Here is a 26,578-nt window from a genome sequence, read left to right as displayed (position 1 = left end):
GGAGCACTCCTGCCCTGCTGACAGCATTGCAACTGCCCTTGGCATCCCAAATCCCACCAGGATCACAGCCTGTGGTGGTGGGGAGGAAAGCAGTGGCAGGATCAGCCTGAAATACACATTTATTTCATATTTCAAGCAATAAGTATTAATGAGTATAAACGATGCCATTTTCCACTCCTTTCTGTATCCAGAAAGATGTGGTTTAGGTGGCAGAGCAGCAGAGAAACACTCTGGTAGTGAAGCTGCCAGCTGAGGCAGGGACTCTGCTTTTGTCTCTCCAAATGTTTTTTTTTTTTTTTTTCCATCCCTGATTGATGCATGTACCAGAGTATGACTAGATACAGTGCCACTTAGTCCTTGGAGAACATTCTCAGCCATAAAGCTTGCTGAAACAAGTTTATAACAGAAAATACAGCAGCCACTCCACCCCTGGGAAGTGCAAACTCCAGACTTGATTTCTCCTAAAGAGTGGAGGCTTTTTGGACAATTTCTCTAAGTTAGGTACTGGGAGGTGAGTTCAGACATTGGTTCTTGCCCTTCCCTGACTTACCTGCTCCTCTCCTTGGAGCCCTGGTGGTGCAGAGGAGCTGGATTCAGGGTCCTGCAGCTCCACCTTGCTGGCTGTCCTTTTCCCTGGAGTGTCAGCCTGCAGGAGGAACTCAGAAGAGCCATACTGCTTCCTTCTGGAGCTGGACACAAAATCCTTGCTGTCATCCTGTGCGAAAGAAAAACAAAAAGGGTTGGGAGCCAGGGTCTGGAATAGTACTGGGGTTTTAGTCCCAGCTTTGCAGTGTAAGGTGTGGCCTTGAGTCCCCTTAAACCACCAGGCCAGCTCTGGCATGGCCTCATTTATCTGCTGTTTCATAAAGTTTTTTTTTCTCAAGAACCATCCAGTAATTTTTAACCCAAGTTATGGGTGCACAGTCATAGAAAAGATCCCTTGAACAAAATTGCTGAGGTCCAAGGAAAGATGAAACCACTGCTATGGTGTGGCTGGGTGCTCAAGTCAAAGCCTATGTGGAGTCAGCAGGAGTGAAATGGTGACAGATACTGTAACTGGGTTTGCATGGTGAGGTTTTGGTAGGGGATGGGAGAAGCTGCTAGAAACTTCCTCCATGTCCCTCAGAGGCAATGCCAGCTGGCTCTGAGATGGACCTGCCATGGCCAAGGCCGAGACCATCACAGAAGGCAGCAGCATCTCTGTCATAACATACTAAGAAGGAAAAAATACTGCACAGAAGTAATTGTGGCCAGGAATGAGAGAGAAGTGAGAATGTGTGAAAGGAACAGCTCTGCAGATGCCAAGGTGAGGGAAGAGTTCCAGGAGACTCCCCTGCAGCCTGTGGTGAAGACCATGGTGCAGAGGAGTGCTGAAAGCCACCTGCAGCCTATGGAGGAGCCCCAAAAAAAAACTGTGAGCCTGTGGGAAGCCCATGGCAGGGACCTGCAGACCCATGGAAAGGGAGAGCCCAGGCTGGAGCAGGTTCAGTGGAAGGATCTGTGACCCCTTGGGGGACCCACACTGGAGCAGCCTGTTCCTGAAGGACTGCACCCCATGGAACAGTGACCCTTGTTGGAGCAGTTCATGAAGAACCAAAGCCTGTGGGAAGAACTCATGCTGGAGTTCATGGAGAGCTGTCTCCTGGGGAAGGGCTCCTCTCCCTGAGCAGCATCATTAACAGTCTGTAATGAACAGACCACAACCCCCATTCCCATCTCCCTGCACTGCTGGGGGTGAAGAGGTTGAGATTGGGAAGGAGGGAAGGGGGAAGGTGTTTGTAAGATTTGTTTTACTTCTCACTGTCCTGCTCTGATTTTGACTGAATAAATAATAAATGAAATTAAGGTCACCGAGGGAAGTCCATCCTGCTGGTGACAGCAATCTGTGAGTGATCTCTCCCTGCCTTTATCTCCACTCACAAACCTTTCATTCTATTTTCTCTCTCCTGTCCAGTTATGGAGGGGAGTGTTACAGAGGGGCTTGGGTGAGGCCCTGGCACCCAGTCAGGGTCAACCCACTAGAGATGCCCCATGCATTAGTCCCCAAAGCAGGGGAGAGAAAGGGCAAGATCAACACAACCCTGGACACTGCCAGGGACAAGGACACTGCCTTCTACCATCAGAAGAAGTGATGGCTCCCCTTGAAGACAAGCCTACCTTTATAATTTTGCCAAATGTATGCAGCAGACAGCCCAGCTCCAGTCATATTAATGGCAGAGGAATAAGAAAACCATGCATTCATCTGACACTGCTGCTGCTCATCTGCTCCCTGCCTGCCAGCACATTTGCACTAATCTTCATCAAACATCACACCAGGGGAATACAGACCTCACTCTGTGGAGCACAAACCCTGTAACAGGATGAGTGCTTGAGGTCTTGCATTGCCTCAGGTCTTTAGGGAAGGCTGGCTGCCAGCAGCAGAGGGAGCTGGTCCCCAGGCTGCAACACCCACTGGTGCATCAGCAGCTCCCTGGGGCTCCCAAAGCAGCGTTCACACGAGCTGCAGCACAGAGCTGCAGCACAAACAGTCCATTCCTCCTTGCAGCTTCATTAAGAGACGTTTGCTGCATCAGCAATACACAAAGGGAAGGTTGAAATGGAAGACAGGAAAACAGATCTTGGCAAAAACAGCATAGATCCCACATAAGATTCTCAAGGCAGTGTCAGACTGGATAGTGGAGCTGGGAAGAGATGACAGTGATACCTTTATAGGACAGCTCAGTGCCCAGCCTTCTGCCAGAGAAAACAGCTCCATCTTTAACTGAAACACAAATCCCAGCAGAAACAAGTTGCTGTGATATGAGGCATATTATAAACCTGAAGATACCCCTCAAAAGGTTTTTTTTCCCAAGGGCATATGCTGGAAAGCAACTAATCCTGGACAGACTTGGGCTGACCAGGCAGAGATGAGGCTGCTCTGTCAGGGACACCTCAGCTGCTGTGAGGGTACAGCTGGCACAAATTTCACCTGACACCAACCTGCAGAATGCACTGCAGAGCTACACTCAGCCCTGGGTGGGCTGCCAGGAGGAAAATTGAAAAGAAATCCTTGAGTGCCCACTGTTCAGGGCTCTGCAACCAACCACATGAGAATGCAGTTGTGAGGAGAGATTGCTTCAGTTGTGAGAGTCAAGGTTGTGGGCACAGAGAATTGAAACTCCTGGGATAATGGACACCCTAGGAATGGATCTCCCATTTCCCAAGCACACAAACTGCTGCTATGCAGAAAGACAACTTCAATGATACCAGCTCTGCTTGGATTCATGAATGAGCAGACCCACCCTGGCCAGGGAGACAAGATATTCTCAGTCTCCAATTGGAGCTGGAGGCCACCCTGTACTTTTAACACCAGGCAGCAGACTCTCTGCAAAGCTAATGCAATTTCCTCTGTGCTTCTCATGGCCAGAGGAGTAGAAGAGAAGATTTGAAAATGTAAAACTCTTGCCTAACTCCACCAGTTTATCTTTGTCAATGCTGAAGTCATTCAGTTATGAACTTATCCCCTCTGCCACCAGCCCTGTCAGATAATCCAGCTTGGTTCCTCCTGCAGACTGGCAACAGCAGCAGCTGCTCAGAGTGGAGCTAAATGAAGAGCAGAGGCAGGAGCTGCAGCACAAACCAGTGAGGGGTTTAATGGGCAGAAAGGCAAGTGCTGCCAGTGAGTTCACCTGAAATCTCTGCCTGCAGCTCCAGGGACAAGCACATCTCACCAGACCAGCTGTCTGCCCTCACTGGTACCAGTCAGAGGAGCAGGACAAGAGCACAGCTGTCCTTGTGGCTCTTCCTCCTCTTCAGGTGCAATATTGACACAGGGCAAGGAGGGAGCAGCCTTGTGTTACCAGCCACCATCCATCTCTTAGGAGATGCCCAGGAAGCATTTCCAGACCAGAATCTGGTTTCACATGAGAAAACCATGAAATTCTTACCAAAAAAAAGAGCTCTATCTATCTCTACAGCTGCAACTCTGCTTCAGGCACAACCCCACTCAAATCTGCTCATTTCCATAATCTTTTTTCATTGCTACTCCAAAATTAAAACGCCACACAAAGTCACTCTGAAAAGCACACCACATCCGACTTAAGCTGTGACTATGCCTCCTCTGATGCTACTATGCAGTTATTCATATGGCATTACAAGACCCAAGCAGATGGAGCTCATCTCAATAAGGCTAAATCTGGTAATTCACATACGAGAAAGTTGTGGGCTGAAAGTTGTGAGCTGTGAATTCACTGAAGGAAGACAAGCAGGAGCTGGGAGAGGCAGCACTTAGGAAATAAGCTGTAAGAATTTTAAATCATGCATCCTACAACTAGCAGACAACTCGGAAAAGCTCATCAGCTGGAAGAGGGCTGAACACAGGACACTTACAGGTAGCGTGGTGCGCTGCCAGGCAGCAGCTGCTGTAGGATCACTCGTGTAACTCCTGCGTGTCAGCAGCTCAGATGCACTCAAGTTACTTTTGGTCCTTCGGGAGCCCAGTTCAGGGGCACTCCAAGAATTAGCTGTGGCACTGGTCCTTGAGGAAGTCTGCTCCAGGGAGTCTGTTTTTGAACTATTCCCTTCCCCTTCTAAAAGGTCCACCGAGGACCTACACAAGTTTGTGGCACTGAAAGTTGCACTTTTCTCCACTTTGGTCTGAGAGTCCTCCAGGGAATGCAGGCCTTGTCTTGTTCTCCAGGAACTTCTCACAGTGACGTGCTTTGTTTCGGATGAACCCGCATCTGACGAGCCGTGGCTCTTCCAGCTGATTGTCTCCACAGGTGCCTCACTGTTCCTCTCCAGGAGTTCAGAAGTCTTTAGCATAATGCTGCTTCTCGAGACCACTGTTTCACCTTTACTCCTCGGTGCTGCCTCTCCACTTCTGTCTGTCTCAGATGACTTCAGAGCACTTCTGTTAATCGAGATATCAAAGGGTGAAGGGGCACTGCTTGTTATTGATGGTGAAGGCTCATTGGAAGCAACTCTGATGTTGCTGGTGGAAACATGCCTTTCCTTTGCTGCTGTGTCTGCACTGCTCCTTGGAGCTGTTGGCTCAGAAGGAAAGATTGTGATGCTGCTTGTCATTTTATTCGTTACCATTTTAATAGTAGACTTCTGTTTTTCTGACTCTGCCTCTGAAACAGTCTCTCCCATGATTGCCTTCATATCCTTCTCAACAATTGCAGGTTTAATGATGGCTTTTGATCTCAGAGCTTCTCTAGGGCTGAAGGACCTTCTGGATTTCAGTCCTCCAGTGCTGGTGTCTGATGGTTTTATGCACTTGGTAGAGTCTTCATCATTCACAGTTTTTTTGTCATTTTCAAAAAGTGATGCCCTAAAAACTCCCCTGGAATTGGAGAACTGCTTGGAACTGACTTTCTTTCTTGTCTCAAAATCTGACTGAGTGGTTGGCTTTTTGCCTCTCCCTGATTCTTCATCTGAATTAAGCTTTTCCTGGTTACTCTGGGTGGTTTTGGAGTCAGTTTTTAAACCTGTATTTACATGATCTGTGGCTGCACTTGAGGACTGCTCGGGGCCTTCTTTATCAAGCCCTGTGAGGATCTGCAGAATGTCCTCCTGACTCCTGGAGTGATGGGAACGCTTTGATAGTGCTGAAAGCTTCACACTTTCAAGTGATGTGTCTGCAGCTTCTTTTTCCTGGGAGATTACTGCCCTCTTAGCCCTGCCCTCTGAGGGCTGCCTGTGTGATGCAGCAAAAGTGCTGGCTGCTTCCACTTTGGAGGCAGCAGAGTCTGAGACTGACACGCTGGAGGACACGTGGTACCTGTATGCTGAGGCTGTGCCATTGGAGGAGGTGTGGTTACCCCTGGTGAGCTGCGTGTCCCCCAAGCCCTCACTGACCTCAGCCTGACTCGATTTCAGCTTCTCAGCCAAAGAACTCACTGATTCTCCTTTGCTTGGCTTTTCATCCCGTGTGTCAGCACCATTTTGGCAGCTGCCACGGAGCACCTGAGATGGCTTTTCAGCCTTGGATCTCAGGCCTGTGTCACCAACAGGTTTGGAAGGTGCTTTCCAAGACTTCTGCTCCTGTGCAGCAGGAGGATATCTGCTGAGGACAGATGGCTGCTCTTTGGATCTCTTCCCCTCATTCTGTGTGATGCCACCATCCTTCTGACCAGAAGAAACAGTGGAGACTGAAGATTTCTCTTCCAGTCGTCTTGTATCTGTGCCAGCAGCGTCTGAAAGGGCAGATGCACCAGAAGCTTTCCCTGCTTTTCTGCTCATTAAGCTTGGGCTGGGCACCTGCTTCCCAGTGTGGCTGTAGGTGTCATTGCTGATGGAGAAGTCCCTGTTCCGTGCTCTCTCCCGGCGCTGCTGTGGTGAGAGCTCCCTTGGCTTGTGCTTGGCTGCTGTCAGTTCAGTCATGACACCTCTGTATTTGGGTCTGTCGTGTTTTCCCCTGCTAGAAAAGCTTGTGTCTTCATTTTCAACCTCTCCGTTCTCCAGATCTTTCTGTTTCTTGATTTGCATTTTTATTTCTTCTAGCTGACCTGTTAGGAGTTTGTTTTTATTCTGCTCGCTTAAGTAACTGTCCTGTAGATCATTATTTTTGGCTCTCATTTTTTTAAGTTCTTCTTCTAAAGATTCAAAATGTTTGATCTGAGTTTTAAGTTTCTCAATTTCTTGGGTGAGATCTTTCACTTTGTTGTCTTCCTGGTTTTTATTCTTTTGGTTTTCTGATTTATTCCTGGTTTCATTTTCTACATGTTTCAGGTAATCCACACTTCCCTTCCTCCTGGTCTCCTTAGAAGGCAGTGCAGAAGTCAAGTCATCTTCGATTCTCATATCATTTCTGTCCAGGAGATTGTTGGATGACCTTTCTAGCAAGTTGGATGCATTTCTAGTTTGATCTGCCCTATTTAGTTTATTGTTTTGTTCTAGTTTCTGTGTTAGCTCCTGGATTATTTTTTCATTTTGCTTTTCTCTTTCGTTAAAATGTTTTCTTTCTGTGATAAAGCTCAGGGCTAAGGATTTCAACTTTTCTAACTCAGCTGTTAAGGTCTGCTCAGTTTTATCCAGCCTGTCCTCAGATGATTCCAGTTCTTTCACTTTCACTCTAAGTATTTCTAATTCTGTAGATATTTTTTTGGTCAAGTTCTTTTCTTCATTGAGGCTAAGACACAGCTGTGTACAGTCATTCTTGCTCCTGCTGAAAGCCTCCTCCAGCTTCTCCAGCTCTGCCATTCTCTTCTGAAGGAGTTCAATTTCTGACTTCAGATCTCGAGTGAGGCTCTCCTCCTCTTCAAGTTTTTCTTTCATTAATCTGCAAAGCTCTTCAGCCTTCCTAATTTCTTCATCCTTGCCTTCGATCTTCAGCACTCTTTTCCTCAGGGCTTCAATGTCAGCCAGCATGCTGGAATTGCTGCCTTCTGCCTGGATAACCTTGTCCTGGAGGTCAAGCAGTTCATCCTCTGCTTTCTGCAGATTTTTAGTTGCCTCCTCCAGTTCATCAAGGCGGCGACTGAGGCTCTGCAGTTTGAAACGGAGGTGCCGATTCGAGGTTTCCTTGTACCCTGTACATTCTGCCATGATTATTTTATTCCTTTCAGAATAAAGCTTTTCTTAGGCTGGGTGAATGGTGTACAGCTTGTGTATTTCTGGTATGTGATTGTTCCTTTGAGTGGAGGCAATCTCACCCTGAAAGAAAAAAAAAGCTCAATATCAATATAAGAGCTCAGAATAGAAATATACTCCCTGTTTAAGTTACACTATAAATGTTCATATAAATAACTTTGAAATTAAACACATTTCTGAATGCTCAATTAGGTGAAATGAAATTGCAGAGAAGAGCCACAGTCCATTTAGTTTGGTTATACAGGGTTTCCTAAACAGCTAAGGGCAGGGAGTGTCCTCCTCTGCTGGTCTGCACAGATGGATTGTGCACCACCAGTGGATCCTCACCCAGAGCAGCTGCTCAGGTGTGAGACCCCAGGCTGGAGAGGGATGCAGGACTCACAGACTTTCCCCTGCAGCAAACACTTCTCTTTGCAGCACCTTAGTGATGATGATTCAGGACCCACAAACAGAATCAGAAAAAGCCAAACCTCAGTATGGTAAGCACTGAGGATGGGGTAAACCCCCCATGCCAGCCTGCAGATGGAGGGGACTGGGAGCTGCTGCCATTTGACACTGATAATATTTCTCCAGTATCTAAGTATTCTGCTCAGTATTCTGCTCAGTATTCTGCTCAGCAGAAATCTTCACCTGGGCTGGAGTCACATCCCAAGGACACTCTACCAGTAAAGTTTCAAGTTTCTCCCTCCCATTTCAAAAGCTGTTGTTGCCCTCAGCTGCCACCCACTCATCACCCACCCAGGAGATGAGCAGCTGCTTGTGCCTCTCCTTGGTGCTGCTGAGCATGAGCAGTGATTAGAACACATCAGTGCACTCTGACACACTGGATGTGAACCCTTCCCAGCACAGCTCAGAGCTGCAGGGGGTTTTTTTAACAACCCCTCTGTGCTTTGAGGGAGGAGGAGGAGGAGGAAGGGGGCCCTGGGAAGACCAGAATGGCCACTGGGGGGATCTGAAGTGTCCCTCTGGCACTTAGCATCAGCTCCTTCCTCTCCTGGGCCTGAGGCACAGCCCAAAGCACGAGAGGGCTACTGCAAACCCGAGTGGAGGGAGGGTGACTGCAGCTCTTTGATCTGCACCCTTGCTCAGGCAGTCTGTCTTGGAACAGGACTTGACCTCCAGAATTTTTGTGGAGCTCCCTGCAGAGGAAACACGCAGGAGTTTCCTATTGCACAGTGTCAAGAAGCAATGAGCAGGATGTGGGGAGGAGACAGTGCCAGTAAGGGAGGCAGCAGCACCCTGGCACACACCCTTGGGCTGGAGATGATCCATTTCCAGGCAGGGAGGGGCCCTGGACTGTGGACAGGCACCTGCCACACACAGCACAGGGACAATCCTGGGGCACACTGGGCACCTGTGACCCCTCCTGAAGGGGAATCACCATCCTCTGTGCTTGGTCTGAGGCTCTTCCAGCCCCTGACAGGAGCACTGCAAACAGAACCTGGAGAGGAACCTTGGCGTGCTGTGTGCAGCAGTGCACCCAGCCTTGGCCACATGCCTGTCCCCTCCCACCATGGCCTTGTCCTGCTCCTGGGCCACCTCCCCTCGTGCTGTCCACACACCACAGAGGCCACTGCAGCTGCCTGCAGGCAGGAAAGGCTGCTCAGACCACAGCAGACCACAAGAAATGTCACTGGACACAGCACAGAAAGGCCACAGCCAGCAGATTGAGCAGATTCACAGTGCTCTGGAAACAAAAGCCTGTCCACAGCAGGCCATGGAGCTGGGAGTTAATGGTTAACCAGCAGCAGCTACTGGCTGGGAAGTGAGAGCAGCCTCCTCCCCAGAGAGCCAGAGCACGATGGAGGCAGAGCTGCCTCCCTCAGGACTGGTGCCTGGTGTTGGATGTGGCACTGCTCTAACCCTGCCACAGGGTCCAGACAGGCTGTGGCACCTCAATTCATGGAAGTATTCAGGCTCTGGAACTTCCCAGCACCTCCCCAGCTGAAATGATTTACTGGCAGAGAAGAAAGAGGCTCAATCTAATTAGTTGAAGAAGGAGAAGGAGATGTAAAGCAACACCTACAAACAATAAGAGAAAGGATCTACAATAAGTCTCCTTTTAACTTCCTGGCATAGCCAGAAGTAACCTCAGTGCTCAGAGAACCAGACTTTAAAGTGCACATTTATAAGATTGAGGGGAATTGGCCAATATAAAATATTTTCTTGGGTATTGACTGCTTTGAAGTCATGATATGAGTTAGGGCTTGGACCAGAGGATTCAAGGGGATTCCAACTGAAACTATTCTGGCTGTTCATGACTGTTCTTCTCCAGTCTGTCAATGATATCAAAGTATCAGAACAAATGGTACAGGATTCAAACACTGGGACTATGATGGATGTATGGACTTCATTTTTTTCCTTTCTTTCTCTCTCTTCTGGAAAAGTGAGCAGTTCTCAGCTTACCTCTATCCTACAGTTTTTGGAAAAAAAACAAACAAACCATCAAATACCCAAACAAAAAAACAAAACAAAACCCAAACAACAAACACCCAAACACCCCAAAAACCAAACCACCAAAAAACACACAAACGAAAACCCACAAACAACAACAACAAAACCAACCCAAAAACAAACAAACAAAAACGCAAATCAAAACAAAACAAAAAAAAAAACACAGGAAAAAAAATAAGATAACTTTCATAAACAGCAAGTAAATTGTGGCAGTGACAAATGTAATGAGAGATCAGTTTAACAGAGTTATCTGAGTCACCAATAAAGGCAGATGAAAGACTCTGGCAGACCAATTCCTGAAAAGGCTCAATGGTCACAGCAGCAGTTGATACACTCCTGCAGCTCAGGGACAGCTCCTCTTGGCTGGACCAGAGCAAATCCTGAATAGAAGTACAACAGTAGAAATGACATTATTTTGTATGTGGTACTGGACTGTATATATACATATAAATATATGTATTTTTACCTATATTTACACACTCAAGACTGATGCATCTCACTTTGCTGAGCTCTAGAGCCCTCTGGATTCAAAGAGAAAAAGATGCTCAGCTGTCTTCACCTGGCCTTGCCAGGGAAACAGGATTTTCCACAGGACATCTCCTCCCTCACTGAAAACCAAGGGAGGTCTCAGGCACAGGTATCTTTTGGCAGTTGTCCTCCCAGGAATGATGCCAGCCTTTCTCCAGGGGCCACAAATCAAGAACATGAACTGAAAGCTGAGGAAAGTTTTGGAAAAGCTCAGAAAAGCACTCAGGTGTGCTTCTTTACTCTTCAAAACTTAAAGACCTGATTTCACCTCAACAGCAAGGGCAGTCCTGCATTAAGACAAGAGGCACAATAGCGTCCCTTTGGATTTGAGTTTTTGAGAGAATGTTCTTCAAATGAGACATGTAGGAAGCCTGGGGAGTCTCCAGCTACCTGTTACTCAAAATATGAAGGCAAAATATGTGGCTAGTAACTACCTAAAGGGAAAGAAGGTTCTTTATTAGAGCACATGGAGTCAAACCCCAATTTCACATATTTTAACCAATTCATGGTACCAATCACTGCAGTGAATTTACCAGGATTTACTATTTAAATGACTCATTCTGATTCTACTTTTCCCCACAGATTTATCATTGGGTTTTCTGCTCTTCCTCAACAAGTCTGCAGATCACCTAACTACATTTATATTTAGCATTATCAATTACCTTTTCTCACTGTTTAACACAACTGCCTTTGAGGGTGACTCTGACTCTGCATGGTTTTGGCTACAGCATCCTGTTAAACAGCTGTGAGAATTGTGTTCAAGACATTTACTAGAGTCATAACTCTCAATTACCCTTCATGTTCTTAAATTTCATTTTTTCTGCACACTCACTTTCACTCATTATCTACAATTTTAGGAAAATGCTTCTTTAGCAGAATCATTAGATTTAACTTTCCTTGGAACTACTTCACCTTGCCTGCACAAAACACATACAGTCAGTTCACAGCTGTGAGACACTGGTATCTCTCACAAGCACATTTTGCATTTAATCTTTGGGATTTTTAATCTTTTTGCTTGCACTTTTGTATTGATAATGCAACATCCCTCACTGTGGTTGGGTGAGGCTGAGCTCCCACAGTTGTGCCACAGCCCCCAAAATCACAGCATATATGAGACATTTGGCTTTACCCAATCCTAAAGACAAATGAGAATTATTAATGGCTTAGTCTTCAATCTAAACTAATTTATTTGTTTGCTCTTGAAGTTGCCAGGGTTTCCCATAGACTTTGGAGAACAGCACTCATCAAAGGCAATAGAAAATCAATAGATTCAAGCAGAGCTATAATCAGAGAACAGAAAAGCAATTTGCCTCATTGGAGTTGGAGTCCTCGGGATCCTCTGTGCTGTGAAACCACACAGGCTGAGGTTTGCATTCCTTGGCTGACAGGTGGCCCAGTCTGAGGTGAGGAGCAGAGCAGGGCTGTGCTCTTATGGATGGAACACATATCTGGTACTACTCCCTCCACTTCCCCAAACACTGGGGACAACTTAGATCCCCCCTTTCTATTTTCTACTAAACTATTACTCAGAATATCCCTGGGAACTGTGTTTTTGCATTGAACACAATGCTAGGGGTGTGTTGACACATCTGGGGAAAGGGAGCCTTAGGCAATGCAGGTCTCCAGATTACATTAGGTGGCTGGCAGTCACCTCAGGCATGAGGACAGCTCTGAGGATCTACATCAGCAAAACCTGGGGCAGCAAGGGAGCTCCTCTGAGCAGTTCCCAGTGGCCAAGCAGGTCATGGAGAAGCTGATTAAACTATTAATTTAACTATTATTGATGATCCCCCTGTTCTAATGCATACCTTTCCACCTGAAGCACAGGTTAGATGTGCTGGTTGGATTCTGCCCCATGTGCACATACACCTGCAGTTTTAATTAAAAGTTTTTTGGTGTTGCATACATATGCAAGGGAGTGTGAACATGTCATGCTCACATATGGTAATGCTGCTGATGAATCATGTCTGTATCACAGCTCAACGTGGTGAGAGCATCAGTGGGACTTTTCTTCCCAGCCCCAGGGTGAAATGGGCTGGGAGGAGTCCAGCCTGTCATTCTTCATTTGTAAAGTAATATTTCTCTATCATCGATATAGAAAATGGCCACAGGTGTCACAAATGGCAATTCTGTGGTCAGAGCCTTCAATCAGTTAAAAAGAGAAGGAAGGAAAGTTTTTCTTAATAAGATTTTGCCTTTTGGGAGCTCTTTCCAGCACCTGGTTCTTGACTTGACACAATGACACATCGTCAGGAGAACAGGAGAAAAACACTAAAGAAAAGAAAAAGGGTATAAAACAAGACAGACTGAACAAGAGCCAAAGTCCCCTATGTGACATCGACCCTGCATCCATCCAACAGCCTCCTGGGACAGCTGAGGAGGCAGATGATGGATTTGCTTACACAGGATGGGGACAGAGGCTCCCTGGCCCCACTGAACACAAAGGCAAAATGCCAAGTGACTTTTGGAGATGCACATATTTTGAGGGATGAATTGTGCTCAGAATGGCTGCATCTAGTGGGAGAGGAAATTCTAAAAGTCAGAAAAAAGCTCAGCAATCTGGAAATGGAGTGACTCTTGACCAATAGAATATGAAACTAGAGATGTGAAATAATGAGACAGCAGTCAAAAATAACCACAGTGACCACAACCTTCAAGGAAACTAAACTGATGACACCAAACAGCATCCACAGCAGTGTGAGACACTGCAGCAGGCTCTGCAGATCTGGGGAGGATCTTGCACATCACTGAGTCACACTGACCCTACGTCAACACTCCAATCACCCAGTGAACTCATCAGCTTTGCTCTCCTCCTTGCAATATAAAATAAATTTCCCTATATGGAGCTGGCAGGGCCAATGCAGAAGCAGCAGAGGATGAAGCCACCCCATGGCTGCTCACAGCAGATGCTCACTGGGGTTTGAGCAGCTGTGCTTTACTGTGCACAGCACAGCAGAGGTTCTGTTTTCCTCTACAAAGCCACTCTCCTCTGGCTGCCCCTTGAAATCACTGCTTGTCTCACACTGGAAGGGCTCACTGAAAGCAGGGCTGGGCATTTGCTGACCAGGTGCAGCATCTTCCTTTCAGCAATATAAAACAGTGTCAACCTGCCCCAGGAGCCCCATGGAAAGGAAGATGTTCCCCATACTCTGGAGCTCTTATCAGAAATGGATTGATATTTCCAAAAGCCCTCATCATGCTGCTCCTATGTGCCATCCTGCACTGGAATCAAAGCTGAGAAAGATGTTTTATTTCTTCCCTTGCTGCCACTTGTACTGTCCTCAGAAGCAGATTTTACTGTCACATTTGATTTCACAAACACTATGCAGGCCTCTCTTCAGCGAGCCACAAACTTGGCAGCATCCTGCAGATGGCATGGGAAAAGCAGCCCCAGCTCAGTGGTGCTTTTGTAATAATTACTGGACACAGAGTCTCCCACCTCCTTCACCCTCCCATCTCCATCCAGCTCAGCTTTGAAAGGACTTGAGGGGCCATGGCTCTCACCACGGCTTCAGCCCCAAAGTATGTGCTAGCATGAAGGTGGCTGAGCCACCCATGGGCTAGCTGAAAGCCCCAGACTAACTGAAAAGATTCAGAGCAAGCAAGATTCAGAAAATTGTTGGAAAAATGAATGAAATAATATGTCAGAGATTATTGAATATGAAGAACTCAAAGTTCTATGACTCAGGATGTCCCTAGAAGGAGACAGTTGGGAAATACATTCATTATTTTCATGTTCCTCCCCAACATCTGGTTTGGACTGCTGGTACAGCTAGGATGCTGAGGAGACAGGCACCTCAATTGGACCTACAGTGCCTTCTCCTCTGTTCCTTTTCTTCTCTCCTGCATCACTGCACCTTTTGTGCTTCTCAAACCTCCATTATTCCCAGATATCTGGCATACAGTAAAAGCCCTTCTCTGACTTATCTTCCACACTGTCACTTTAGTAAGCTTGACTCCTGAACTTGCTCTTCATCTGGCCACCATAAATCTTACCCTTCAAGCACAATGCTATTCCCTTCACCCTCTCCTGTCATGCTTGTGCTGAAGGCTGGGCCAGGAACATCCATCCTGATTCCTGCTGGTGTTTTCACTCCTTTGTCTCATCCTGTTACTTTCTGCTTGTCTCTGGTTGGGCTCACTCTGTTCAGTGCCCTCCTTCTGCTTGGATGTAGTGGTACACTAGGGGACTTCTTGCTGTGCAGTATTATGGAAGCTAGAAATCCTCATGGGTTCATAAAGCAGCAATTAGATACATTTGTGGAATAAAAATCCCTCAAGGTCATTCCCACAGGGACCCACTCCCAGTTCAGCAAGGCCAAAACTTGCAGGTTGGAGGAATCCTTTGATCTGCGTGGTTGCACACTTCCCCCATCTCTCTCCCTCCTTCCTGGGCATCCATTTCCAGCCATTGCTCTCAAACAGTAGAGCTCTTATTGTCTCCTTGGGCTCCTTTATTGTCCTGTCACAAACACTTGGCCAGGTGAAACAGGACAAACGCTGCACATCTGACAAGTGCCACACTGCAAATTGGTTACACACCCAAAAGCACAAACCCACACAATTTTTTCATCCAGCAACATCTCCAGAGCTGGGAAAGGCCTGCCTGGAACAATACACTTAATAAGATTAACTTCAAGTCCTCAGAACCATCTCTGAATCATTTTGCTCGTTAGGCGTAGGCAGCTCTAACCTTCACATTCTTCCTCACACTATACCCAAGAGCCACATGGCTACAAACATATCCCTGTTGGCATGAAAATTACAGAGTATTGTGTGTTTCTCTGCATCCTGTCTGATACAGGGCACATTCCATTCTCCTAACAGAGTAGAAGGACATCTGAGTCAGCTTTGCAGGAACACTCCTTTGATGGCCATGAGTTTTTCTGGCTAAAAGATTGGCTCAGCCACTCAGAGGTTTCCACACAGATCCCTACAAACCCTGCAGAAAACTGGGATTGCCCCAAAAGTTCTCCCAAAAAAACAAGCTCATGAGCTTTGTAGCACAGACAACTGGCCATTCTTGTGACCCTCGGATTGATGGCATGGTAGCACAAGGAAATAAAATGTGATCTGAAATAAAAATGATCACTCATATTTCAGTAAGTGTCTAAATTTTAATTTTCCATTAATCTTTACTAATGGCTCTTTAACTCAAAAATTCTAAGCAGACATCTAGGACTAATTGCTCTGATGAAATTCAATATTCAAGCATAAGCCCAGCTTCTGCCTTGTAGGTCAACTTTATAAATCATTAGCATTGCTATCCACCCATTGAACAGAACAGCCCTACCCTAGAAAGAATCCTTATCATCAGAAATCTCCCAAATCAGTAGAAGTTTTACCCCAAGTCCCTGCAGAGTTGCTCTTGCTGAGGGGATCCCTCTTCAGGGCTGTGAGAAATCATTTGCCCTGGCCTGGCTCACATCTGACACAGCCTCCCCCATGCAAATCCACCACTTGCCCTGCTGAGTGCAAATGCAGAAGATTAAATTGCTGGCACATTTTCAGGACCCTACCCTGGATAGATGGACAGCAGTACCCCTGCAGGCGTGCTCAGCAGTCTGGACTGCCCTGTGCTTGCAGCTTAAATGCAAAGTGCTGAACAAAGTCTGCAATTAGCAGCAATTCAGACTCGTGGAAGGGCCCCTGAGGAAGGCAGGGAATGTAATTCAGGTTACAGGTGCCACTGCTGCTGCTCTTGGAGCAAAGCAGAGTTTAGACTTGAGCTGTAAACTCTGGGTGAGAGGGCTGTGTGTTAGGGGAGCTGCAGGAACACTGGCAGGGGCAGCACTGCAGCAGCTCAAGTATGTGCTGGAGTTCAGTGCAGCTGTGCCACTCTGCAGCTTTTGGACAAAGATGTGGGAGAGACTAGCAGCATACCTCAGCTCAGCTGCCTGGGGATGAGCAGGGTTAACATCACTGTCATGAAAAGTCCAAGAGGAACCTGTTAGCCATTAGAAATACCTCTGGCATAAAAGGCTGACTTAGCTTGGGTTACACCAGCAGCATCACTTCCAGCTTGAGACAAAGTGATTCACGAAATCTACACGCTCTGGAGCGAGACACTGGGTGCTGTTACCAAACCAAGGTGCCACCACCAGCTCGGAGTCTCCTCCAGAGCCACTTGGTCACCCTGCAGGAGCTGAAGTGAGCAAGCATCCAGGACAGCAAACATCCAGGACAGACAGCAAAGATCCAGGACAGCAGGCAGGCAGGCAAGACGAGGCACGATTAGCGCGGTACCCACGCAGCACAGGCACTGAGTCACAGGCACTGCAGCCAAGGCCTGGGTGATGTGTGCCCACAGTCATGCGGACTGGGTGGACCACGGGTGAGGTCTCACAACCATTTGTGCAGGTAAATGAAGGTTGGCTGGATAACCAACACACCAGCAGTAATCTCTAGATCCTTCAAGGCCTCCCAATACAAACAGGTGGTAACTCTGTCCCCTGGCTGTACCACAAATGCTAATTGTGATCTTAGGCTCCCTTATATTTTTTTTTCCCTTCTGAGCTCCCAACCTGCAGCTTTTTTGTTCACTGGCAAGTGTGAAGTCAAATGAAAGGAGGTATTCAGGAACTTAGAAATTACTTATAAATCACCCTTAAATATGATTTGCTCAATGAGGACAGCTGGGTGGATTGAAAAATCCTAACAGTAGACTTTGTGTTCAATTTATTGCTGAAAATACCCCCAGGTAACATGCCCTGTGCTGCTCTGCTCTGGGAAGAGCTGCAAGGGCACCTGGTATTCTCCATAAGCCAGAGATCCAAGGTCTGGTAACTGCCTGGGGCATTCAGCAGTCACTGTTGGGATTCTCCTGAATGCAGAAAGAGATAGCAGAGGGATACCTGGCCTCTGCTCCTTCTTTCCAAAAATGGGCCAGAGTAATTCTTCATGTGCCTGGGGAAAAGTGTCTCCTCAGTCTCCTTTGACTAGGGGGGCACTGAAACAGCAGAACAGCTGTACCTTCCCAGAGAGATCATCCTCAGCATCCAGCTGCCTCCTTCACTAGGCAGCTAAGAAGCTTTTTGGAGTTGTAAGTGCGGAACAGGATTTCCATCAGAAAGATCCCGAGCCATACTCGTTCCACAGACAAGGCTGAACAACATCACCAACTTCAAAGTTCTTCCATCTCCCACCAGCCTCTTGTCTATAGGACTGAAAGGGTTAAAGATACCAATCAACTCATGACTATCATGGGAAAACGTTGTTCCAAATTCTCCATTCCATGCTGCTGGAAAACCAACAAGCTTGAAATACCTTGTATTAAAGAAGGCAGCTCTGCAGGGCAGCCTGCATTTGCTTTTAAGTCCACTGTTATCCAGGATTTTCAACTAGTGGACAACAGACAGACAAATTCTACTGCTCTTGGAGCACAGGTATTCCTGCAAACTTTACACAAGATGCTAATGACAAAATCTGCAGGCTTAATGCCAAGAATTAATTTATCTGAATCCTATCCTAAAAGAAGATCAGAACCAAGAGGGAATATGCTTTTCTTGCAGCATGTTTGAGAAGTGGAGAGTGAAATATAGAGCATAAGGCAAAAATGGCAGCAGAGGATTCCCTGCAGGACTTTTCCAGGGCATGGCTGTCTCACTGTGCTCACTCGCATTGTTATTTACATGTCCTTTTCCCCCTTGCACTCCCTGGACTGAAGGAAGGAAGGATGTTTCATAGGAAGGAAGCACTGGCGTGGCTGTACTGAGACAGGACCACGCTGTTCCCCCACCATGCTGCTCATTTCTACAGAGGAGAGAAAGAGTAGGAAATTCACATTTTCTCTCTCATCTTAGTTAGCAGTAAGGGGATGAAGGTAACCTCAGTCCAGCTCTGATTTCACACAGGGTTAGTGCCCAAAGCTGGAGCAGGTTGCTCAGGACTACATTAAGTTGTGAAAATCTCCAAGGTCAGAAATGCCCCCACCCCTCAGGTCCTGTTTCCTGTCAGAACAATCTCAGGGAGAAAATTATTTTCTTTTATGTTCAGTCAGAATTTACCATGCTGGAGCTTTCTGCACCTGGGATGGGGCAATACCCAGCATCAGTTCAGACTGGTGGATGAATGGATTGAGAGCAGCCCTGCAGAGACAGACTTGGGGATATTGGTGGACAAAAAACTGGACACGACCCAGCAATGTGTGCTTGCAGCAGGGAAAGCCAACAGTGGTCCTTGGCTGCATCAAAAAAAACTACAACCAGCAGGTCAAGGGAAGTGATTCTCCCACTCTGCTCCCATGAGACCCCACCTGGAGCACCTGGAATTCTGGAGTCCTCAAAAATACTACAGTGGGTTCACAAGAGGCCACAAAAAAGATCCAAGGGGTGTAATACTTTTGTGAAGAAGGGCTGAGAGAGTTGGGGCTGTTCAGTCTGGAAAAGAGAAGACTCTGGGGAGATCTTATAGGCCTTTCAATATATAAAGAGGGTTTATAAGAAAGACACAGACAGACTTTTTAGTCCACACTGTAGTGATGGGATGTGAGCACTGGTTTCAAACTAAGAGAGGAGGTTAAGATTGGATATTAGGAAGAAATTCTTCCCTGTGAAGGTGGTGAGTTACTGGCACAAGTTGCCCAAAGAAGCTGCAGATCCCTCATCCCTGGAAGTGTCCAAGGTCAGGTTGGATGGGGCTTTTAGGCAACCTGAATCTCATGACACTTCAGACATCTCATCAGTACTGAGCAGAAAAGAACAGCCTTCTCTTGATCTGCCTCACACGCAGTCACTGCCATGCTGCCAGTGCTTTGCTGTCCAGCTGGCTGCTGCCATTCTTGCTTTTGCAGAGAGAGATGCTCTGTGTGCCAGAGCTCACACACAGCTGGGCTCCAAAGCAAGGACAGTGCTGAGCTCCCAGCCACATGCCCCAGCAGTTGTAGCAGTCCCTAGAGGCACACAGGGCAGAGATTACTAAAAAAAGAAAGAAGAAGAAAAAAAAAAAAAAAAAGAGAGAGAAAACCCACCCTTTTCTGCAAATCAGCTCAAAGCGTAGGCAGCAGAGAAAAAATGAATGGAGATGATCTGTGTGTAAGGATTGGGAGCACGTTTCTGTGGTGAGACAGCCAGAGAAAGCAAACTAGAGCATGGGGCTGGCCACTCCTGCTGCTCCAGGAGGGAAATGAGGGGCAGCTCCCCCAAGGAGTGCCACCTGGTAAATGAAGGCACTCAGCAGGGCACAGATGTCTCTCTGCACTCAGCAGTGGCTGTTTCTCTCTGCCTGCACCTCCAGCTACCAGCAGCCTGTTTGTGCTCTGTGCTCTGCAGAGACCCAGAGAGCCTCTCCATCTTCCCAGCACTACCAGAGCTGGTAATGCTCCACTGCAGCGTTGCTCCTGCAGTCACCTTCAAACACACAATTTCACAGCTTTCCCAAAGCACTGCTCATACTCGCTGTCCCCTTCACAGCATCTCTGATAGTAGTTACAGACAAAAGGAAAAGACTCATTCCAAACTGTGCTTCTTGTTCCCAATGCAAAAAAGGTAACATCCAGAGAATTTCAGAGCATATGCAGGCAGTTTACAGTATACTAACTGCTAAAACTCACACAGAAACATCAACACCCACGTTATACAGGATACCTTTATGCAAAGACATTAGTCACACTCAGCAACATTAAAAACAATCCTGATGAGCAGCTATACAGAATGGGATGCAGACAGAAGAGTGAGAGACTTCATTAAGAATTCTAAATTGATTCAGGTTTAAATTTTCACCACAAAGCAGTACTAGTAGCTATTTATTATCATCCAGGAATTATTGCTTTCCCATAAAAACAGACATATTGCCAAATGATTCACACTACCTGAGAAATTAATGTTTTTGCAGCTCTGTTCCAGATCCTAGGTCAGGAATCTCCATTCTGTTCCGGTAAATTCCACTAAGATATCACATGTAACAACAAGTTCTTAAAGAAGTTTCATCAGATTTTCCCTTTAAGGTAACCCACTGCACTCCCACGTGAGGCACAGGCACCTCAAAGGCACAAGCAGCTAAAAGTGCTGCAGTGGAATCAGATGATCAGCACAACCTTGGAGCCTCTGCAGCCTCGGAAACACATCCTGTGATTTTCAAATCAATCCAGTGGGGAAGACACAAAGCCAGTGCTGAACCGTAGATAACGCAGAGCCAGATAACGCGTATAGAAGCAATTTTAATTAAAGCAATTTTGGGCATGAACGTGAAAATGTCTGACAGATTTTGCTGCAACACGTACCGAGGGTGCAGCACTGCAGCAAAAGCTGTCACTCCCATCTATACAGAGCTGCAGCACGGGTGGCAGGGCTGACGACAGCAGGCAGCAGAGCCTTTGCTGCACAGCCCAGAGCTACCTTTCTGCAAACCTGCATTGCATGCAGCAACAGAGGAAAAGGTGAATAGTAAGCATTCGAGGTAAAGAGAAACATTCTTGGGCTAATTAAAGAGTTGCTTGAGCTTACGTTCGTCGTGATCAGTCATGTAGAAAGACATTTTCAGCTTAGGATGAAGCTACCATTTTTAGAGGTCAATTAGAACACTGCAACACTTACATGAGAAGCAGGAACGGGGGCCCTATAGTGTCACACAATAACACGGTCCCACACACCTTTACCTACCCTGGCACTTGCACTTCCAGCACACTGTACTTGCTGTCACTGCTGCAGGACCCTCAGGGGAGTTGGGAGCAGTCAATGGGATCACCTGCTACATGTTTCCCAGTGGGAGTAGGAGAGCTGCTATCCTGGAGCAGAGCTGATGTGTGTCACCAGAAAACACCTTCCTCAGCTGCCCCACAGGGCTGCTGTGCTGTGACACAGGTCAGGCAGCCCTCTCACATCACCTGCCTGCAGCCACAGATGCTTTCCTCTCCTGCTGTGCAGCCTGACACATGAGCCCCAAGCTCCAGTGGTTTTGTAATATTAACCACCAAAGGCGAATCCTACCGGGGCTAAGAAAGCCTTGGTTCTCATCTCCTGCTGCTCTGCTTTCTCAGAGGCACACTGCACAATCAGGGATAGCCACCACACTGTTTGCAAGGTGTCTGAATGAAATCAGTCCTACTACTTCTGAGCCAAACAATCACAAATCCAAGCAAGGAACGTGGGGGTTTTTCCGGCAAAAAAATCTTATTTAGATCAACGCCCCCTCCCCCTGCTCCAGGCATCAAGTTTGCAAGCTGAAATCACAAACCTCAAAACTGGCTGAGTTAATGAGTTAATTCAATACCAAGTAAGGTTTGATACTATGGCCTGGGCAGTACACAGCAGGTCAAACTATGACTTAATCTATGACTTAAAAAAACAATTAGCTAAGTAAATTCAGAACTATCAATGTTTACATGCAGGGGCTTGTCCACCTTTAGTGATTAAAAAACGCCAAAGCCTTTCCCCTTTGTGACTTGAAGCAGCAAAACCACCACATTCCTCATAAACCAGGGCAGTCAGCAAGGAGGAATGATGAGGAAATATCCACACTTGACAGTGCATGTCCCTCATAACTTCATTTGGGAGCCCACCTGTCAGAAGTAGGATCTGCCCAGGGAACCAGGCTGCTCTGCCTGCACCTGGAAGCAAGGGAGGGGGTGAGGATGGTTGGGTTGTGGAGAGCTGACAGGCAGGGCAGGGCAGGGCAGGATGACAGCTATTATGCTGCAGCAGGCCAAGGAGCAGCCAGACGGAAGTTTCCAGCTCACACAAAGTATTTACACACGTGAGACCGGTGCACTTTGCTGGCCTCAGTTCAACACAGCTGCTCAGAGTCCAGATGGTGGGACTCTGAGGTTACTTTCCATTGAGGACATTTGAGGTTTGCTCAATTCAATGAAGCTCTGATAAACAGGGTCAGAACGGGACTTAATAAATGTAGAAAATTTTCCACTGAAGTTTCTAACCATGATGTCTCTACTCCTCTGCCCAAACCTGGGCAGCACTTTGCACCAGCAGGAACTTTGCAAAGGTAGCACATCCAAACTCACTGTGACAGAGACCTCAGTGCAGACAGCAAGGCTTAGATGCTCAAGGGATGCCAACACTGCACAAGTGACCTCACAGACTTTGGACCAGATCCTCAAACTTAAGTTTTATAGTCATTTTCAGGCGGCTCTGAAAGGCTATTTTGAGGAGAAAACAGTTAGGACAAGGGGAAAGGCAAGCCCACCTCATCCAGGCACAGTGCCCAGCTGCACTGATGTAGCACTTCCCAGATCCATGACTGGAAAGGAAGTGAAAAACCATCTCCCCTCCGACTTGACAAGAGCAAACAGTCACTCTCATCTACTCACTGTCACACAGAAACAAACTTACCAGCTTATGTGTCCTTATACTTTATACCTGTGTATTGGCAACTTTGTTCCCAAGCAAAGCAATTACATTTCCTTCCTGGGGTTATTGCTGTGGATCCTAAGGGGCTTTACTATGAGCAAAGACAAGGCTGCAGAGTAGGCTGAATGCTAAATATAACATTAAAACTATTTTTTTTTTTTCTAAATACCCCCTCTCCTTTCAGCCCATCACTCACAGGGTGCATGCACCCTTCTGGACTGTGTTTCTATGAGAAATTCAAATGTTCTGGAATACAAATGTTACATTCGCTGCACAACTACGGCAAGAAAGCACCAAAATATTCTCAGCTTTCTTTTACAGAAAAGGAAACAGGAACTGCCTGTGCATAGCATTCATGCTTCTGTCACACTTAGGTAAAGCTGTGTGTTGCACCTGCATATCTTACTCCACACCCTGGTGAGGGTTAAAGCACACAGGGCTGAGGCATCCTTACAACCTCTTATCTCCCAAGATTAGGCCTCAGCAGGGGAACATCACTGCCAAAACCTAACACCACCAGAGACACAAAAGCATTAAGGCCTAAATTGCCACATTCTGATGGCTGACGTCCAATGCCACAGGTTATATTTGATCATTTCAAAAACACTGGTTTTCAGGCTGCTGAATCAACCCAAACCTCACCGACTTCACGGGAATGGCATGCCTGGCATGCCTCCTCAGTCAGGGCGGTTATGAAGGCTCCTAAATCTGGACAGTTAAGGGCAAATGGTTTGTGGGTTCTCCACCAAACTGATTCTGTCACCAGCTCTAAAGCCTCAAATCCAGAGAGATGTGAGTGTCCACAGTGTGTGCAGTGAATGGCTGCAGTCACCACCAGGAGAAGGCTGCCAGGCCCCTGGCAAACAGCTGAGCTGGGACAGGGAGATTAATCACACCTTGGGTGGCTACAGAGGGAAGAAGAGATCAATCAAAAGACTGAAACCCTCCAAAGATTCAGCCCATTGAAAGCAGAGGGAACAACAGTATGGAAGGACAAAGCCAACCAGCAGCTTTGGGAATGCAGGAAGTGCTGGCAAGCAACACCTGCTCATCAGCTGTCACCAAGTATTTGAAAACATTCATTTTCAACTTTATATGTGCTCATAAAACCATTAACCAAGGAAGAAAGTCTGTACAGCAGGCCTGTGACTTCTGAAGAGGTATGTAACAATACCATAACCATCACAACAAAGGTTCTCCATTCCAACATGATTTAAGGGCTCCCATGACCTGCAGTCCACTAGTTAGTGTAAAACATGTTACTCTTATGAATCACCCTCATGGGAATCTTCCAATCCAAACGACCTCCTAAAGAGATTATATGCTTCATTTTAGTGTAACAATTGTATCAAAATTGTCTCCTTTTTTTGTCATTTCGCTCAGTAACACCAGCCATACTTTCTGAAAAACTTCCATGAGGAAAGAGGCCTCTGGTTCCTCACCAACTGCAGCCCACAGTGGGAAGGAAAGGTTTCAGGGAGGACATGCACAGCCTCAGAGTCCCTGGGTACAATACTCTGGTAAGGTCATGCTGAAAGATGTAATCACCAACCCATTTGAACATACAAAATAATGTGGTCTAGATTGCAAAACATACTGGGCTTTTAAATATTACCATTGCTTGTAATAGCCACATTTGAGAGTTCCCTTTCTTTAACAAGGGAGATTCTTGCCTACAATTCCTAACCTCGCATTAAATAAAGAAAAATCAGTAACTTACTCTCAGTTGGGCAGTTTTCAGAACACAGAGAGAGACAGAAGGGTAGCTAAAGGTCTACACTTTTTTTTACACCTTTTACTTGTAACTTATTTCTACTTCTTAGGAAGTCAACACTGGTCAGATTGGCCTGGAGTGCAGAAACTTTACCATACAATATAACAGCAATTTCATGGCATCATGAGGAATCTGGGGTTGAAGAACTACTTAAATCAGGAGACACAGGGGTTATTTAGGGGGGACCTGACTACTCTTGAATTGTGCTGTCCTCCCACACTCCCTTCTGCCCCAACTCATTCCATCCCCCAGGAACTTTCAGACACGTATCCAAAAGAAACACAGCGATCAGCTCTCCGTGTCCTCCTCCTCCCCGCAGTGTTACAGAGGGCTGCCTGCCCTGAGCAGCCCCAGCCACGATGCCGGTGAGGGGGTGCCATGCCCAGGAGGGGTCTTGCACTCCAAGCTCCTGCACAAATATCGCTCCCTCGGGGCTCCTGCAGCCCCAGCCCTGGGGGTATCAGCCTGGCGGGCGCTTTGTGCAGCCCTTAACTGCTGCAGAGCCCGTACAATGGAGGAATTACACTCCCGCCAGTGCCGCAGAGGCAAAAGCAGCCCCGGAGCACGCTGTCCCTGCCGAAAGATGCCAGCACAAAGTGACCAGAGCACAGAGCTCTCACATACAGAACTGTAACACTGGGGAACGGCGTCCCCCCACCACTAAAAAAATGTCCTGCAGGTCAGCAGATGCATACCTCCGCCATGAGGCTGGAGGCATGCGGTAAATTACTGCTTTTTTTTCCTCCTAAACAAGGAATGCCACAGATGACTCCAGGTTGTAAAAAAAAAATAAAATAAAATTCCCCTTTCCCCACTGTCACCGCTCGCCAAACCCCAGAGAGAGGCTGGAGAAGCAACAATCCCAACACACGTACTCTTTCCCCCCTGATCTTCGTGGAATATTTTAACAGAATTTAAGCACCGATTAAAATCTAATCCCACCGCACCTCACTCGAATGCGCTGATTAGTCGGGATGGTCACTTTAACTTGCGTTTAATTGGTTTAAAGGCTTCAGATGCAGCATTAGAAGGGGAGGGAAAAAAAATGCAGATTTGCAATGAAAGCGCAATCACCAAGGACAACCAGCAAAGGTTTGCTGTGCCACTGGATTCACATACCAGCACATGGGACACCTGCCCAAACCAAACGGGGTAAAATTCAGGAATTTCCAAAAGAGGCAAAGAAAAGTTTCCCAACGCTCCATCAATTAATTCCCTCACGACTCGGGAGCAGAGAAGACTGCAGTGATTCACGAAGTCAGGAGCATCAGAAAAGCACATATAGAAAAGAAAGTTATTAATTATATGATAAACGTGGGCGGGCTGGGAACGAAACGGGGGGAATTCAGGAAAAATAAGCAACAGGAAAGGGGAGTATGTGGCTGCAGCAAAGGGGGGAAAAAATGGTTAGTCACAAAAAAAAAAAAAAAACCGCGTTAAGCGCCTGGAAACCTCTAAAACCTCAACCAAGCCACAGGCAATAGGTTTAAGAACTTGTGCGCGACAGCGAGCAGCGGCGGGACCGTGCCCTTCCCGGGCGGGGACGGGCCGGGCTCCGCTCAGGAAAGCGGCTGTTCCGGTCCCGTCGGAAGGAGCCCGACGGCGGCTCCATTTCCGAGCGGGAGCCGAGGCCCCGCCGCCGCCTCAGGGCCGGGGCTCCCCCCGAGGGCTCCCCGCGGGCACCCCGGCCTTGAGGCACCCGCACGGGAAAAGGGAGACGGGGGAAAGGCGGCGGCGGCGGCGGTCAAAGACAAAGCGGATGCCTCAAATTCCTCCCCGCCCCGCCGGTCTTGCGGCGGCACCCCCCCCACCCTCCGCCCTTCCATCGCACAACTCTGCTTACCTTAGGGGCAGCAGGAGCGGCCAGGCTTTCCCTCCCTCCCAAGCCCGGGCTCGGGGCAGCCGCAGCCCGCGAGGGGCTCCGGGGCTCGGGCGGCGGGTGCTG

General features: G+C 47.4%; 1 protein-coding gene across 1 annotated transcript in view; it reads right to left on the bottom strand.

The window, feature by feature from the left end:
- LUZP1 (leucine zipper protein 1) overlaps positions 1-26,578 on the bottom strand; it is a 28,689-nt gene extending 2,111 nt beyond the window's left edge. The window contains exons 1-3 of the mRNA XM_083879448.1: positions 26,477-26,578; positions 4,369-7,638; positions 551-715 (exon numbers count right to left, since the gene is read on the bottom strand). Coding sequence (XP_083735574.1) covers positions 551-715; positions 4,369-7,530 — 3,327 coding nt within the window. The 5' untranslated portion in view covers positions 7,531-7,638; positions 26,477-26,578. The remainder of the gene's footprint in view (positions 1-550; positions 716-4,368; positions 7,639-26,476) is intronic.

The sequence above is a fragment of the Zosterops lateralis genome, assembly GCF_965231275.1.
Source record: "Zosterops lateralis genome assembly, chromosome: 28".
NCBI classification, from domain to species: Eukaryota; Metazoa; Chordata; class Aves; order Passeriformes; family Zosteropidae; genus Zosterops; species Zosterops lateralis.
Note: the sequence above shows the minus strand (reverse complement) of the source record. Positions and strands in the feature narration are given on the sequence as shown.